At 34.1% G+C, this 14,206-nt stretch overlaps 1 protein-coding gene across 1 annotated transcript; it reads left to right on the forward strand.

Moving 5' to 3' along the window:
• The first annotated feature begins 257 nt into the window (after nt 1-257).
• On the forward strand, nt 258-1,154 carry LOC123244721 (vomeronasal type-1 receptor 4-like). Its single transcript, XM_044673279.1, has one exon. The coding sequence runs from the start codon at nt 258-260 to the stop codon at nt 1,152-1,154; it is 897 nt and encodes a 298-aa protein (XP_044529214.1).
• Nucleotides 1,155-14,206: the final 13,052 nt, after the last annotated feature.

The raw sequence follows: 14,206 nt of genomic DNA on the forward strand, positions 1-14,206 counted from the left end.
CCTTTTCCATTATGCTGCAAAATACTTCTTCTAGATAATTTCTTTTTTCTTCCATGAATGTTCAATTTTCTTTACTCCTTCAACACCTTCACTAAGGCTGTCTATGTTTAGGATGTCTGAATCTATAATCTATGTTGTGGAAAGTGAGAAGATTATGGACTTTGAAATGGACTGGATCTGTAATAATGAGAATATCAAATTTTTTCCCAGATCATTTTGGATTTGACTTCAATTTATTTATCCAGTACATCTAAGAAATGTTTTTTAATGAAGAAATCTTTGGAATTGTTTTTATCAACCAGATGGCCATTGGAATCATAGGGAATTTACTCCTCCTTTACATACTCATTTTTTCACGAGATTATAAGGGAAAGCCCATAGACTTAATTCTCATTCATTTGTCCATTATCAATATCTTATTGCTCCTTTTTAAGGGAATCTCTAGGACATTGACACTTTTTGGAATAATGCATTTCCTTAAAGATATTGGTTGTAAAATTATGGTTTATTTGGATAGAGTGTTTAGGATCCTTTCCTTCATTAATGTGTGTCTCTTAAGTAGTTTCCAGGCCATCACTATCAGTTCAAACAGTTCTGTGTGTGTAATGCTCAAAGCAAAGGCTATAAAGTACATCATACCTTTCTTTATCCTCTCTTGGATTCTCACTTTACTGACAGAAGCAATTACTCCCATATATATGATTATACTGATAAATAGTTCAAGTTTTATGAACAGCTGGAACTGGGGCTATTGTGTTTTCAGTATTCAAGCCACTAATGCCTTTAACATTATACTCTGGAAGGCCTTTCATGATGTTGTGTGGTTTGGACTCACAATATGTAACAGTGTATATATCATATTTATCATGCAAAGTCATCACAAGAGAGTACTTCACATTCATAGCACCAGCTTCTTCCCTGGTATTTCCCCTGAAATAAAAGCGACCAAGACTGTCATGATTCTTGTGAGCAGTTTCATCTTCTTCCATTTAGTCAGTTTCATCTGTTTTTTAATAACAATGTCTTCTTCTAGATTAACTAGTTCCCGGATGATGCATATATCTGCCTTCATGACTGGGTGTTTTCCAACTTTGTGCCCCTTTGTGCTGATCACCAGTATCAGTAAGGTCTCTAGAACCCATTTTTCTGAATAGTGGAACAAAAATTCTATCCTTACATAGATGTCCAAAAATTTGCCAGACTTTCCTCCTTGGTTTGATACATATACAGAGAATTCTGAATTTCTTGTAGCAAGGAATCTCTTGTGATGATACCAAACTTGATCCTCCAGATAGTCATGTAACATGAGAGCACTGCAAGCTTCAAATAGAAAGGATCTTAATTCTCCTCAGAATTCACTGTCCTCTACACAGATGTTTGAATTTGAGAGTTGAAAGTCGATTTCTTGACCATGGTCTTCATTTTCATTTATTTAATGTTTAGTATAAAGAGGTTTAACCCTGTGGCCAGGGGCAGGTTCACAGGCTCTTGCAAAAGCTTCACATTCAACTTCACATTCAAATCTCAACAAAAGAGCTTCTATGACATCTGTGGTTTTAGTGATAGCATATATCCTGCCTCCAGACAGCCTTCTGAGTCCCTTACGCATGTGAGAATTTATTTTTCATATACTGTATTAATTCCTACATATTAATGAGAATCACTGTTGATTCCTATGTCTGGGATCTGAGTAAGAGATACCATCATTTACTACTTTTTGCATTTTCTTTGTTCATGGGAATTCCAAGGAATGTCTTCCTTTTTAACAGAATTTGGTAAATAGATGAAGGAGAGAAGGGTCCTTCTCTAGCTTACATGACCTATCCAGCTGTGGAGATGGGGGTGATGGATCATCTCTTAATTAGCTATCACCAAGTAAAACTGTCTTCGGATGGTTAAGGGATGAACTGAATAATGAGCTCCTAAAAATCTATTTATTAACCAGCTCAGATCATTTTTGGTTTCAAAAGAGCTGTGGAAATCTATGTCACTTTATCAGTTATGATGCTGGCTTAACCAATATTCCTGATATAATCAATAAATTTATATTCGTACCCAAAAATCAATCTCCCAAGATTATTTTAATGGTAACACTTTTGGCTGACCATGAAGAGACTACTAAATCCTTTTGCTTACAGAAAAAGTTCCACTCCAACACTGAGCATATGTGGTAGCTTTTTTGCACATAAAGTGATTCCTTTTCTGATGAGTAAAAAGTAGTGAGATGTTCATTCTTGTTGCTGATGATGAGATCTTCTATGAGTAAGAATTATCTTTTGTGTGTGCATATTAAATGTATCATTTTGTAAGTATTGAGAATGCCAGGGTTGATTAACCTAGAATGAGATAGATGGAGTTTACTTGAATAAGTAGTTAAATGTAGTCATGGGCATTAAATTGGGGTTCTATGTAGAAGTCTCTATATGAGATTTTGCTTTTCAAGGAGGTTCTTGAGAAATGGGGAGGCCATCCAGAAACTGGAAGTGGCCAGTGTGCCCTGAACCCACTGAGTGGAGTGAGAAGGGCCATGTAGACATTACTGTGTGCAGTTTAGCTCTCAAGAAAATTCTTGAGAAGTAGGGAAGACCTTTTTAATTAATTGAGTTACTCACAATTTTGTACATATGATTTTGGTTATATGTGTGTGCATGTCTGAATCTGTTTGTGAAGTGAACCAAGAAATTGAAAGAGGCAAGAAATAAGGTTTCAAGCAGCTGGAGTAGGTGGGGAGAGATGGTTTCAAAGGGACAGGATGTTTTTTCTTCCACCTACCAGGGCCAGTTTCTAACCTAGCTATATTGAAAGACTTCAATTGGAATTTTCAGTTTTGATATGTAGATTGCTGGAATTTAAATCCAGTCTTTTAAAGAAATTGTTATCTTGTAGCAAGTTTGAACTATATTCTATTTTTTTAAAAGATTCAAGGTCTAGTATTGTATTATAACATCTAATAAAAGACCTCTAATAATTTTAGCTGAGAATTTGTTCCAACTTCATTACTTATTTTTGAAATAGATAAAACTTTAAGCTAATTACATATAATATTTTGTAAATTTGACATCTAGCATCAACGTAAAACTTTAAAGCAGTTTATCTTGTTTTGTCTGTGTCTAATTTTTAATTTACTTTGTTTCTTTGTAAAATGTAAAAAAAATCATTTACATTTTTGTTTTTTCTGTTATAAACAAATTATTTTTCCTTTCCTCTCATATATTTCCAGATACTGGCCAATATCTGAAGATTACAGAGAATATTTAAAATATTAATTAGAAATTTAAATGATTTAGTAAAAAATTTTCTGTGAGAATTTTTTTCTAAATTTTGATAAGAGAATTTTGAGTAAATAATTCTAATGTAAATGGAGGTGAAAATTGTGTTAGCAGTTTTAAGAACTAGATTTTAGTTGATTAATAGCTATTTTATATTGAAGTGATCCTAGTGATATATTTAGTATGTCATTATTTTCAATTAAAAACAAGGTGTTGGGTCAAGTTGAATATGGAACTGAGTAATGAGAAGAGGAGTGCATAGACAAGTTGTTTTACATGTCCCCTTTAGAATTTTAAGACCTCTAGTGATTGAACTGTTCTTCTTAATTTACATTGTGTTCTCATTCTTGAGTAGTTCTTCTCCTAGGAAAGTTTTTCAACTCAAATCTCCCCTCCCAGGTACTTCAAATGAGCCATACCCTACTAGTCTGCCAGCTTGGGGAAGGGAACTTGATAGTTCTACAAGTCTGAGAGTTGTTCAGAATTGATTAAAGAGAAAAAAAATTGATTGGCTTTTATGTAATTAATAAAATATTGATCCAGTTCTTTGAAAGAAGTTGAAATTTTCAAATTAAATATTGAAAGTGAGTTCTCTTATTGGGTTATAATTTTATTGAATCAGGATTCAATGTAAATAATAATGATAATGAGAGCAAAGGAAAGAAATAAATGTTGGAGGGGATGTGGCAAAATTGGGATATCAATGCATTGCTGATGGAGTTGTGAATTGATCCAAACATTGTGGGTGGCAATTTGGAACTATGCCCAAAGGGCTTTAAAAGACTATCTGCCTTTTGATCTAACCATAGCACTGCTGGATTTATAACCCAAAGAGTTCATAGGGATAAAGACTTATACAAAAATATTTATAGCCATGCTCTTTGTGGTGGCAAAAAATTGGAAAATGAGGGATGCCCTTCAATTGGAGAATGGATGAACAAATTGTGATATCTGTTGGTGATGGAATACTATTGTGCTCAAAGGAATAATGAACTGGAGGAATTCCACGTGAACTGGAATGACCTCCAGGAATCGATGTAAAATGAAAGGAACAGAACCAGGAGAACATTATACACAGAGACTGATACATTGTGGTACAATCAAATGTAATGGACTTCTCTACCAGCAGCAATGCAATGATCCAGAAGAATTCTGAGGGACTTAAGAGAAAGAACGCTATCCACATTCAGAGGAAGAACTGTAGGAAGAGAAACACAGAAGAAAAACAACTGTTTGAACACATGGGTTGATGGGGATATGATTTGGGATATAGATTCTAAACAACCATCCCAATGCAACTATCAATAATATGAAAATAGGTCTTGATCAATGATACATGTAAAACCCAGTGGAATTGGGCTTTGGCTACGGGGAGGCGGGGGGGGGGAGAATTTGGGGTGGAGGGAAAGAACATGAATCATGTAACCATGGAAAACTATTCTAAAAAAATAAATAATATGATAAATATACAATTTTTATTATTTCTTTAATGAATTCTAATTACTGTTTTAAATGGAATATAATCAGTTGATACTGGATAATTTTATACAAAGTTTTAAATGTGAGAAAGCAATTCATTGTAAGATTTGAATGATTTTGTTTCATATTTTAACTTCATAAATATTATTTATGATAATATGCAATTTGATTAACTATTATAAAGATAAGATGTTAAAATTATTTGTCTAATTTAGACATTGTTAAATTATGAATGAAACTTTTAAAAGAATTTTACATATATATGAAAAAGTAATATATTCTAATGCATTATTCTGAATTTTCTTTCTAATTCTGGTTCTAAATTCTGAAGTAAGCTTTATTCTGAAGTTATGGCTATTTATGAAAATGATAAATTAATTTATTCAAGTTATATCAGTTGGATATTTTAAAGGAGAAAATCAATATGATCTATCTAAATCTCCTCATTTGCTTAAAATACATAATAGCAGTTGAAATTCTTAATTCCCTTTTACATTATAACTATTCCTTGATTAGAGAGTAAGTATCAGGGTGGAGGAAAATTATGAATTTATTTATTTTAAAGACCTGTTTAATTGTATAATATGAAGTTATTTTCTCTACATTGAGTTTTGAAACATTATTGGGTATATTTGGTATTGTTCAAGATAATTTAGGAATGTTTTGTCATTGAATTATTATCATCTAACTAATAAGTTTCACATTTGTGAAACTAAGCATATTAAAATTTTTGGTACTACCTTAATCCATGCCAAGGTCGTTTTCCCAACTTCCTAGGCAAAGACATCCACCTGTCACAGTTTTCAGACTGCAGCACAAACCAAGTTTTACCTCAAATGAAAGATTTCACTAAACATAAATTAGAGTTTGAATACTATTAACTTCATTATATTTCCCTAATAGTTACATTTAATTTATCCTTTACTTATAATTTAAGCCTACCTACATTCTGAAGTTCAGCTGACTCATTAATGTATTGTAGTTACATCTCTAAACCAACCTACATATTTTCATAATTTTTGTAAATGATACTCAAATAACTTCAAATCAAAACTTACTTAAATGTTTAATATGTCTTTTTTCACGACATAACAAATATGGAAATATGTGTTACATGATAGCACATGTATAACTTAAATCGTATTTCCTGCAACCTCGGAGAAGAAGGAGAGGGGGGAGAGAGAATGGAAGAGAATTTGGATTGTAAAATGTCAGAAAACAAATGCTAAAAATTGTTTCTACCTGTATCTATACTACACCAGGAAAATACAATAAAATATTACTAGGGAGAAAATTTTAAAGTACAGATGAAAAAAATAAGAATTAAATTCTGTAAAAGCTTTAGGAATAAAAAGCACTTAGATATATTTTCCTAAAGAGTAATAATCATATTATCTTTATAATGAGAGAAAGTAGCTGGTCTGGAAGTAATACACACACACACACACACACACACACACACACACACACACACACACAGTTTTCAAGATTGTTTTTTCAATTCAGAGACTATACTACTCCCTAATCCCATCAATGCCTTTCTTCTCACATTAGATTCCCAAATAAAAATTTTGAGAAAATGCTGGAAAATGCAGAGAAATATGAGCACTATATAAATGTGGATTATTATTTTTTAATTGGATGTAATTGCTCCATACTAAATAACTCTATTCTAGAATTTAGATGTGATTAGTATAAAATACCAAAGGTAATAAGGTAAATATTTTCCTTGTAGCATAATTTGGAAATACCTTAAGCTTAATTGGTCATCTGACTGGCAATAAATTGTGTTTCATATTAAATACATGAAATAATGTTATGTTATTGTATTTCTAAATTCTTTTATATTGTGAAATTTGAGAAACTATTGTATTAGAAGAGCTATTAAAAAGATATTTTTTTATTTTTTAGCTGTTAGATTATGAATTAAATATTTAAAAGAATGTGATAAAATTATTTATTTGTTAAACTGTTAAATATTTAATGGCACATGTAGTTTTAAAATAATTAATAACTATAATAAGTTTAACATGATAAGTTTCTTTTGAAAATTAAAAAGATGTAACTTTAATACATCAACATGAGCCAAATATTGCTATGTGTCTGAAACTCCAGAATTTTGGGTTGGCTTTAATTTATAAGTAAAGGATAAATGAAATTTAACTATTAAGGAAATATGAAAAAGTCAATAGTATTCTAGCCCTAAATTATGACTAGTAAAATTTTTCTATTTGAGGTAAAAAATTGGGAGTCTATAATTAACCAGTGTTTTGATTTAAAGGAAATTTGTCTATATTGTCATGAAGCCAATAGTAGAAAATGGCATGCCTGAGAACTTGATAGAATGACCTTGGCATGGTCAAAAGTAGAATCCCCTTGACTCAGTTTCTCCATTGTGCTATTTTGAAACTGAATAGGAAATTTTCCTACCTAACTTTTGACATACTCAGAAGATCAAACCTTTGTTTCCTTAGTCATTTCACCTTTTGCTAGTTATAGTTGGATGATTACCATTACTAATACCATGCAGCCCACCAATGTTACATGATCATTTGTGTTATCAAGATTTGATTCATCCTAGGAACTTTGTTCCTGAGTTTTTAGCAAACAAATAAGACTAGCAAGAGAAATTATGGTTTAATCTGGAATTGTGAAGAGAGCTGTATTAATGGGATTTTAGTCCACAATTGTGGAATATAAACCTTGTGCACTCTAGTGTCAGTGCAGATTAGTATGAAGGGGGAAAGAGTTGAAAAACACCCAGACAGAAACAAAGAAACATATATGATCCAGAGTTTAGTTACTAAAGAAGACAAAAACACATAAAACAAAGTATAACTAAGTAAATTAAAACATACAAAGCTGCTGATAAGTATCAGGATGGTCTTGGCAGCTCTGATCTCAGGTGAGACCCTGGAAGATCTGAAGTTGATGTTGTGAAGGACTCTTTGGTGATGTCTTTTCATGACAGCTATGATGTAAAAATTGACACATATTATGAGTCCACACCACATAGCATCATAAATAGATGTCCACATTCTATTCTTTAAAAAGTTTGAGGCATAAAGATCAAAGGCACAGAATCTGTGGCTCCATCTGTTCTTAATAATTGTGTGATTTTTTGGTATAATCATAGAAATAGGCACAGCCACATAAATCAGCAGATTGAGAATCCAGCAAAGGAACAAAGAAGGAATGATGTATTGGAGGGCTCTTACTTTGAGTAGTCCACACATGAGATTGTTTGTACTAATAGTGATGGCCTGGAAAGTACTCAACAAGCAATTGTTATAAAGACAAAGTCCCCGGAAGACTCTTCCTATGTATATGGCCATTTTACATTCAATATCATCAAAAATAGTTATCATTTCTAAACTTGTAATTATGCGGGGAATTCCTATGGAAAGTAGGAACATGATATTGATAAGAGACAGGTGGATGAAAATCAGATCTATAGGTTTGTAGTGGTTAGTGATGAGGTTGAACATGTGAAAAGAAAGGAGAAAAGCATTGCCTAGGACTCCAACTACAATTTGACTGAGTAAGACAATCCCAAGGATTTCTTCATTGTGTAACATTTCTTAGATGTCTTAAATAGAAGAGTTTGTCAGATCTCAAGTGACCTGAGAAGAAACACAAGAATATTGTCATTATAAATTATCTTAGGATAGCACAGTATATACACTCACCTCATCTTCCAAATCACAGGATTACACAAATAGAATTTAAAAGGATCTAGGAGATCATCTAGTATAGTATGATAAAGAACCTCTTAAAAGGAGAAACTATGGGGAAAAATAAAACAGATAAGAGAAAATGTTCTTTTTGGTGATAATGAGAGTGAAAAATATGCTGAAAAATATGGATCAGAAAATAAAGAACTGTTATGATTAAAAATGATGAGGGCCAAGATTAGAAGGGAGAATAGTATTTTAATAAAAGCCATGCTGGTAGAGATAAATTGACCATGTGCCTGTAAGAAACCTATTCCAACATCACCTCAGCCATTTTACCTTACTATCTTCGTGCGCTCAGGTAGCTAAAGAGGAAATTGAAAGTCACTTCCCCCTATTTTAAAACAGTCCCTCACCTTGAATACGTAATCCAAAACAGGAAACCCATTGGGGGTCATGGGAAATGTAGTTCCAAGTATCCCAAATGATTTTAAATAACACATTACCCCCCTGAGATCTGTTAAAAAAGACTGGTCTTTTTCAGTGGATCTTAAACCAAAAGAAAAGAGGACAAAAGCTAGCCGCGCTGACAAAAAGCCAATTTTGGGGCAGTCCCCCACTGGCATAAGAGTGTCCATTCAAAATAAATGCATTCAATTCGATCAACCCCCATAGTTCAGATCAACTGTGCCCCAAAGTTCAAATTTGGGTCTTCATGATCCAGTGAAGGCTCTTCAGGCATCTTTTTGGTGCCTCCACCAAACAGGTTCAGTTGTCTGGATTCTGGGGGGATGGTACAATCCTTATCCTGAAATTATTCTCAAAGAATTTAAACTTTACATTATAGATTACAAAACAAACATTTTCTTCTGAGAATTATACATTACCCCCCTGAGGTTACTTCTAAAGGAGTAAAAATTGACTTGCAATATAGATTATAATTCAGACACTATGATTATAAAAACTTAACACACACCCACCTGAGGAAAATTTTAAATAACACATTATTCCCCTGAAAAAGTCAGCCAAGGATGCATGGCTAAGTGAGTCACGGGGGTGCATGAAATCAATTGGCAAAAGAAATAATAAAAAAAGAATAAAAAGAATAAAATTCAAAAAAGGAGAAAAAATTAACTTGTGAATGAAATGTAAAATGTGCAAAAAATGTAGGAGAAATAAACAGGCCTTTGAATCAAGGCCCAAGGAAAGCGATTTAAGCAGTTTGTTATAACCCATTCAGGGCTAGGACTTAAGGAAAATGTCTCTCTCTGATCTGATTTACCATCAGCTTTTCAGGGAAGTGAGCCAAATAAATAACCAATCTTAGGTGCTGACTTAGGAACTTAAGCCAAGGGGACCCACGTCCTCTAAAGTTTTAGAAAAGCCTGGGACTCCAGGACTCAAACCCCAATTTCCAAGCCCTAAAGTATTGGCATAGAACTCTGCAATCCATGCATATCTTTTAGTCAAGTCTCTGACTGTATGCTTTTTTTTTTAGCACTAATTAACAGCTCTATGTTCCCTTTTTCTTGGAATCAGAGAGGCATTTAATCACAATCCCATATCCTCAGTCTCAGGCTCAAGTATTTACATTAAGCTTATATTGCTGTAGAATCAGAAAAAGGATAAATAATGATTATATATGTACTTCCAGTACAAGATGAGAAAAAGGAAAAAATCAATTGCTCTAATTAAAAAAATGTTTTAAAAATCCAATATATATATATATATATATATATATATATATATATATATATAGCTTAGAACTAGAACGGTTTTGTTACCCAAAAATGAGATTTTCTGTGAGAGAAAGTGGGTTTTACAAAATAGCAGATTCACAATGCACATTCAAATAGAGTACCATATTTCTAATTAATAATTTCTAATCACATTTTAAAACAATAAACAATGATGTTCAAAAAATCATATACTTGTTACAACTTTTAAACCTTGGCTAAGAGTTTCTCAACAAATTCTGTTACTGCTTCCATATAAAAATCTGATATTAAAAAAACCTTCTGGTCTAAATTATCCTCAAGAATTCTAGATCCCTCTGACAAAAGAGGCCAAAACACAGACTAATATCAAAAAATATATAAGACAACAATTCTTCACAATAAAATATATAAAGCTTATCCTTTAAGACAACAATTCTTTAAAATAAATACATAAAAACCTTATCATTTATACAGAAGGGTACTAGGCATCTAAAGTAAATTTTTAAAAGACCTCTCATAAAATTACAATTTAAATCTCAAGGCAGGCATCAAACTCTCCAAGGTTGAACACAATTACCAAGATAGAATAAAAACTTAAAAGTCATGTACTCCTATAAATCCAGTATACATAAGGCAATTTACAACTTTAAAAAATGTGTAGGAAATATAATGTGAGTACCAGATTAACAAGCTGGTCAAAACCTCTTACCAGTTCTACTAGATTTTTCTCATTATTTGGGAGTTACAATAAAATCATAAACAGAATTAATCTAGCAGCCACAAACTTCATTAACTTAAAATGATTCAGTGCAACAGGAAAATCAATGAAATAAGCAAGATTAATTTACAAAACTAATTAGCAAAATGCAGTAAGATACAATCTCTTTAAAAGTCATTCAGTTCTGAAGTTTTAAAAATACGGGTTTTTTTTTTAAGTTCAAAGTTCTAAGAAGGTACGGGGTGAATAGGCCATGAGGCCCAATTAAGGGTACACGCTAGTTCAAGGCTCAGACCCTAGGTCCACGTGGGGTCAGGTTGTGGGCTCGGGGCTAGAGAAAAGCTTAGGGTAGTTTTGTAGAAAATCCCATGTGTAGAGCTTGTGGGGGTGGGGGGTGCCTAAATTAGGTCTTTAGAGAAACACGTGGAAAGGCAAGAGAGTAGGCCATTACCAAGAGGGGCTAGTGGGGACAATACCAAATCCTAAGCAGCAGCAGCAGAAGTCTCCGAAGATCTCGGCAAGTCAGAACCAGGTGGTAGTAAAAGCAGCAGAGGCTGAAGCTGAACTGCGGCGTTCGGCAAGTCAGGGCGGGGGTCGCTTCTCAGAAATCTCAGGATTCTGGATTCACAGAAATGGTCTGCACTGGGGAGTCAGAGATCACAGGCACTGGGACTCTGGCAGGCTCGAGGTGCGGTAGGAAGGGAGACCAGGTCAGGAGTCAGGAGATCAGCGGCGAAACAATACTGGCTGTCCGCAAGGGCCACCAGGCCCGGGGCATTGAGCAAAATAATTCGCAGCCCAGCGGCAATTAAAACCATTGTCTCTCTTCCCCGTAAAACAGCCTCTAGGCTGGGGAAAATCGGGAGAGGACTGGGCGAGAAAAAAAATCGTTTCTGAGACTCTGGGTCCCAGAGCCACATGGCTTCTTCTTAGGCTATCTAGAAAATTTAGGGTTCAAATTTCGACCTTCTGGTTTGCCAAACTGTTATGATTAAAAATGATGAGGGCCAAGATTAGAAGGGAGAATAGTATTTTAATAAAAGCCATGCTGATAGAGATAAATTGACCACGTGCCTGTAAGAAACCTATTCCAACATCACCTCAGCCATTTTACCTTACTATCTTCGTGCGCTCAGGTAGCTAAAGAGGAAATTCAAAGTCACTTCCCCCTATTTTAAAATAGTTCCTCACCTTAAATATGTAATCCAAAACAGGAAACCCATTGGGGATCACAGGAAATGTAGTTCCAAGTATCCCAAGTGATTTTAAATAACACAGAACAAGAAAGGTCAATGACTTAAGTTAAAAGGATCTTCACGTTAAAAAATTAGGAATATGCTGTGGGAAAAAAAAAAGATTTGAAAAATCACCAAAAAAAAAGTAAGCTCCAAATAACATCGATAATAGATAAGATATTGCCCTCATTCAGCATGATTATACAGGCATATCACCAGCTTATTGGAGCAAATTGAATACAAGCTAGAAGTATGTGTGAAAATGAGAAAAAACATGGTGTATAAACAAGACAATTCCATTCTGATCTATTTTTAAAAATTAGCAGAGACTAGCAAAGGTATTTGAGTAAGAAGAAGCAATACAACCCCTACAACTGCTCAAAAAAAGATATAAGAAAAACATCAGTAGTAGTTGGGAAATTGAAGAGGAAAACACAGTGGATCATATTTCCCAGGCCAAGATCAACAAATTTAACCCATAGGCAAGTGGCCAAGACAGGAACTAGGGCACAGGAATAGACTACGACCTCAGATTCAGTCCCCAGGCTCTGAATCAGATATTAGTATTGTTGATTGAACCTCAGAATGGATTTGGACTTGAGCCCCAGATGTAAAAGAAGCATAAACAAGAGCTGCACATGCTATTTCTTAGAACTGTATCACAGATAATAGCCAGGGACCAGTATTTTCTAGGCCATCAGTGCTGTTGCTCTGAACCCAATGTTGATCACAAACTCATGCCCTCTGGACTCATAATAGGAATGGGGAGGTAACAATATTTTGAACCAGCAGAAGTTTGCCACTATCTAATAGAGGTTGAGGCCTGGTTTAACCAGCAAGGATGCCACTGTGTGGCCTAGACCCAACCCAGGGTCTAGAATTTGAAAATCCCAGAGGGGCCAGAAATGATTTCATGCCCTTTGTTCAATCCATGTAGAATCCATTGAAAGTTTGAAAACCTTTGGCCCAAGAAATCATTGTGAGCTTTAAAGAGCACAACACTAAGTCCCTGAAAAAAATCTCAGCAAGAAAACGTATAGGTATTGCATTTTGTCAAAGGCTTTTTCAGCATCTATTGAGATAATCATGTGGTTTTTGTTGGTTTGCTTGTTGATATGGTCAATTATGTGGATGGTTTTCCTAATGTTGAACCATCCTTGCATTCCTAGTATAAATCCCACCTGATCATGATGAATCATGATGAATGTCCAAACCCACACAAATCCATAATACCATATTAGCCTGAATATAACAGGGCCCCGAATATAGTGTGATTCCCAAGTATTTTGAAGGGTGATTTAGAAAGAGGAAACACTCATTTTATTTTCTCCTTTTAAATTACAACTTTCTCTTAACTTGTAAATAATGCAGGCACTTTATATCTGAAGTTTTTTCAAGGTCCTGAAAACAAAAGAAGTTTTAATGCCAACACTTTTATTAACTATGTATTACTTTTATAGATACTTGTTAGAAACTACCTTCCAATACTTATCATGTTTTCCTTCCTCTTCTATTTCTTCATCTCCCAAAATGGAAACATAATTCAAATCATCACTGTCACCCTCTTCTTCTACAAAACACCATCTTCACTAACTAACTATCCATACAGTTTGATATACAACATTTTTTAAATCCAAGCACAATGGACTTGGTGGAGATTTTATCCCAAGAGGTTTTGACCCATTTCCCTAATACAGTGACCAACCGTTTATTTTTCCTGATGGAGTAAATTCATGGTTTCCAGCCAACATCCACTCGTTATATTCTTTCCTCAAATGCTCTTTGAATGGCTTATTAATTACTACATCCAACACTTGTCATTGCGACATCATTCCTCCAGGAATAACAAGTAGGTCTGTGTGCATTTCAGCAATTCTCTTCTTCACATTTTCAATCAGTTGAGCCTTGAACGTGTCGTGTGAGCATTCCTCTCTGATGCAGTGATGCACCCAGACGCCTACCCCAGACTACATTCAACCAATCTAACACAAATTCTTCATTCATCCATTCGTTTTCCTACTCATGAAAGATCACTCCTAATGGTAACTTTTCCTTAGGTAATGTTTTATGCCTCAAAATTTCGCCCATCAGCTGTGACTGCAAGCATTACAGT

The sequence above is a fragment of the Gracilinanus agilis genome, chromosome 4 (assembly GCF_016433145.1).
Source record: "Gracilinanus agilis isolate LMUSP501 chromosome 4, AgileGrace, whole genome shotgun sequence".
Classification (NCBI taxonomy): Eukaryota; Metazoa; Chordata; class Mammalia; order Didelphimorphia; family Didelphidae; genus Gracilinanus; species Gracilinanus agilis.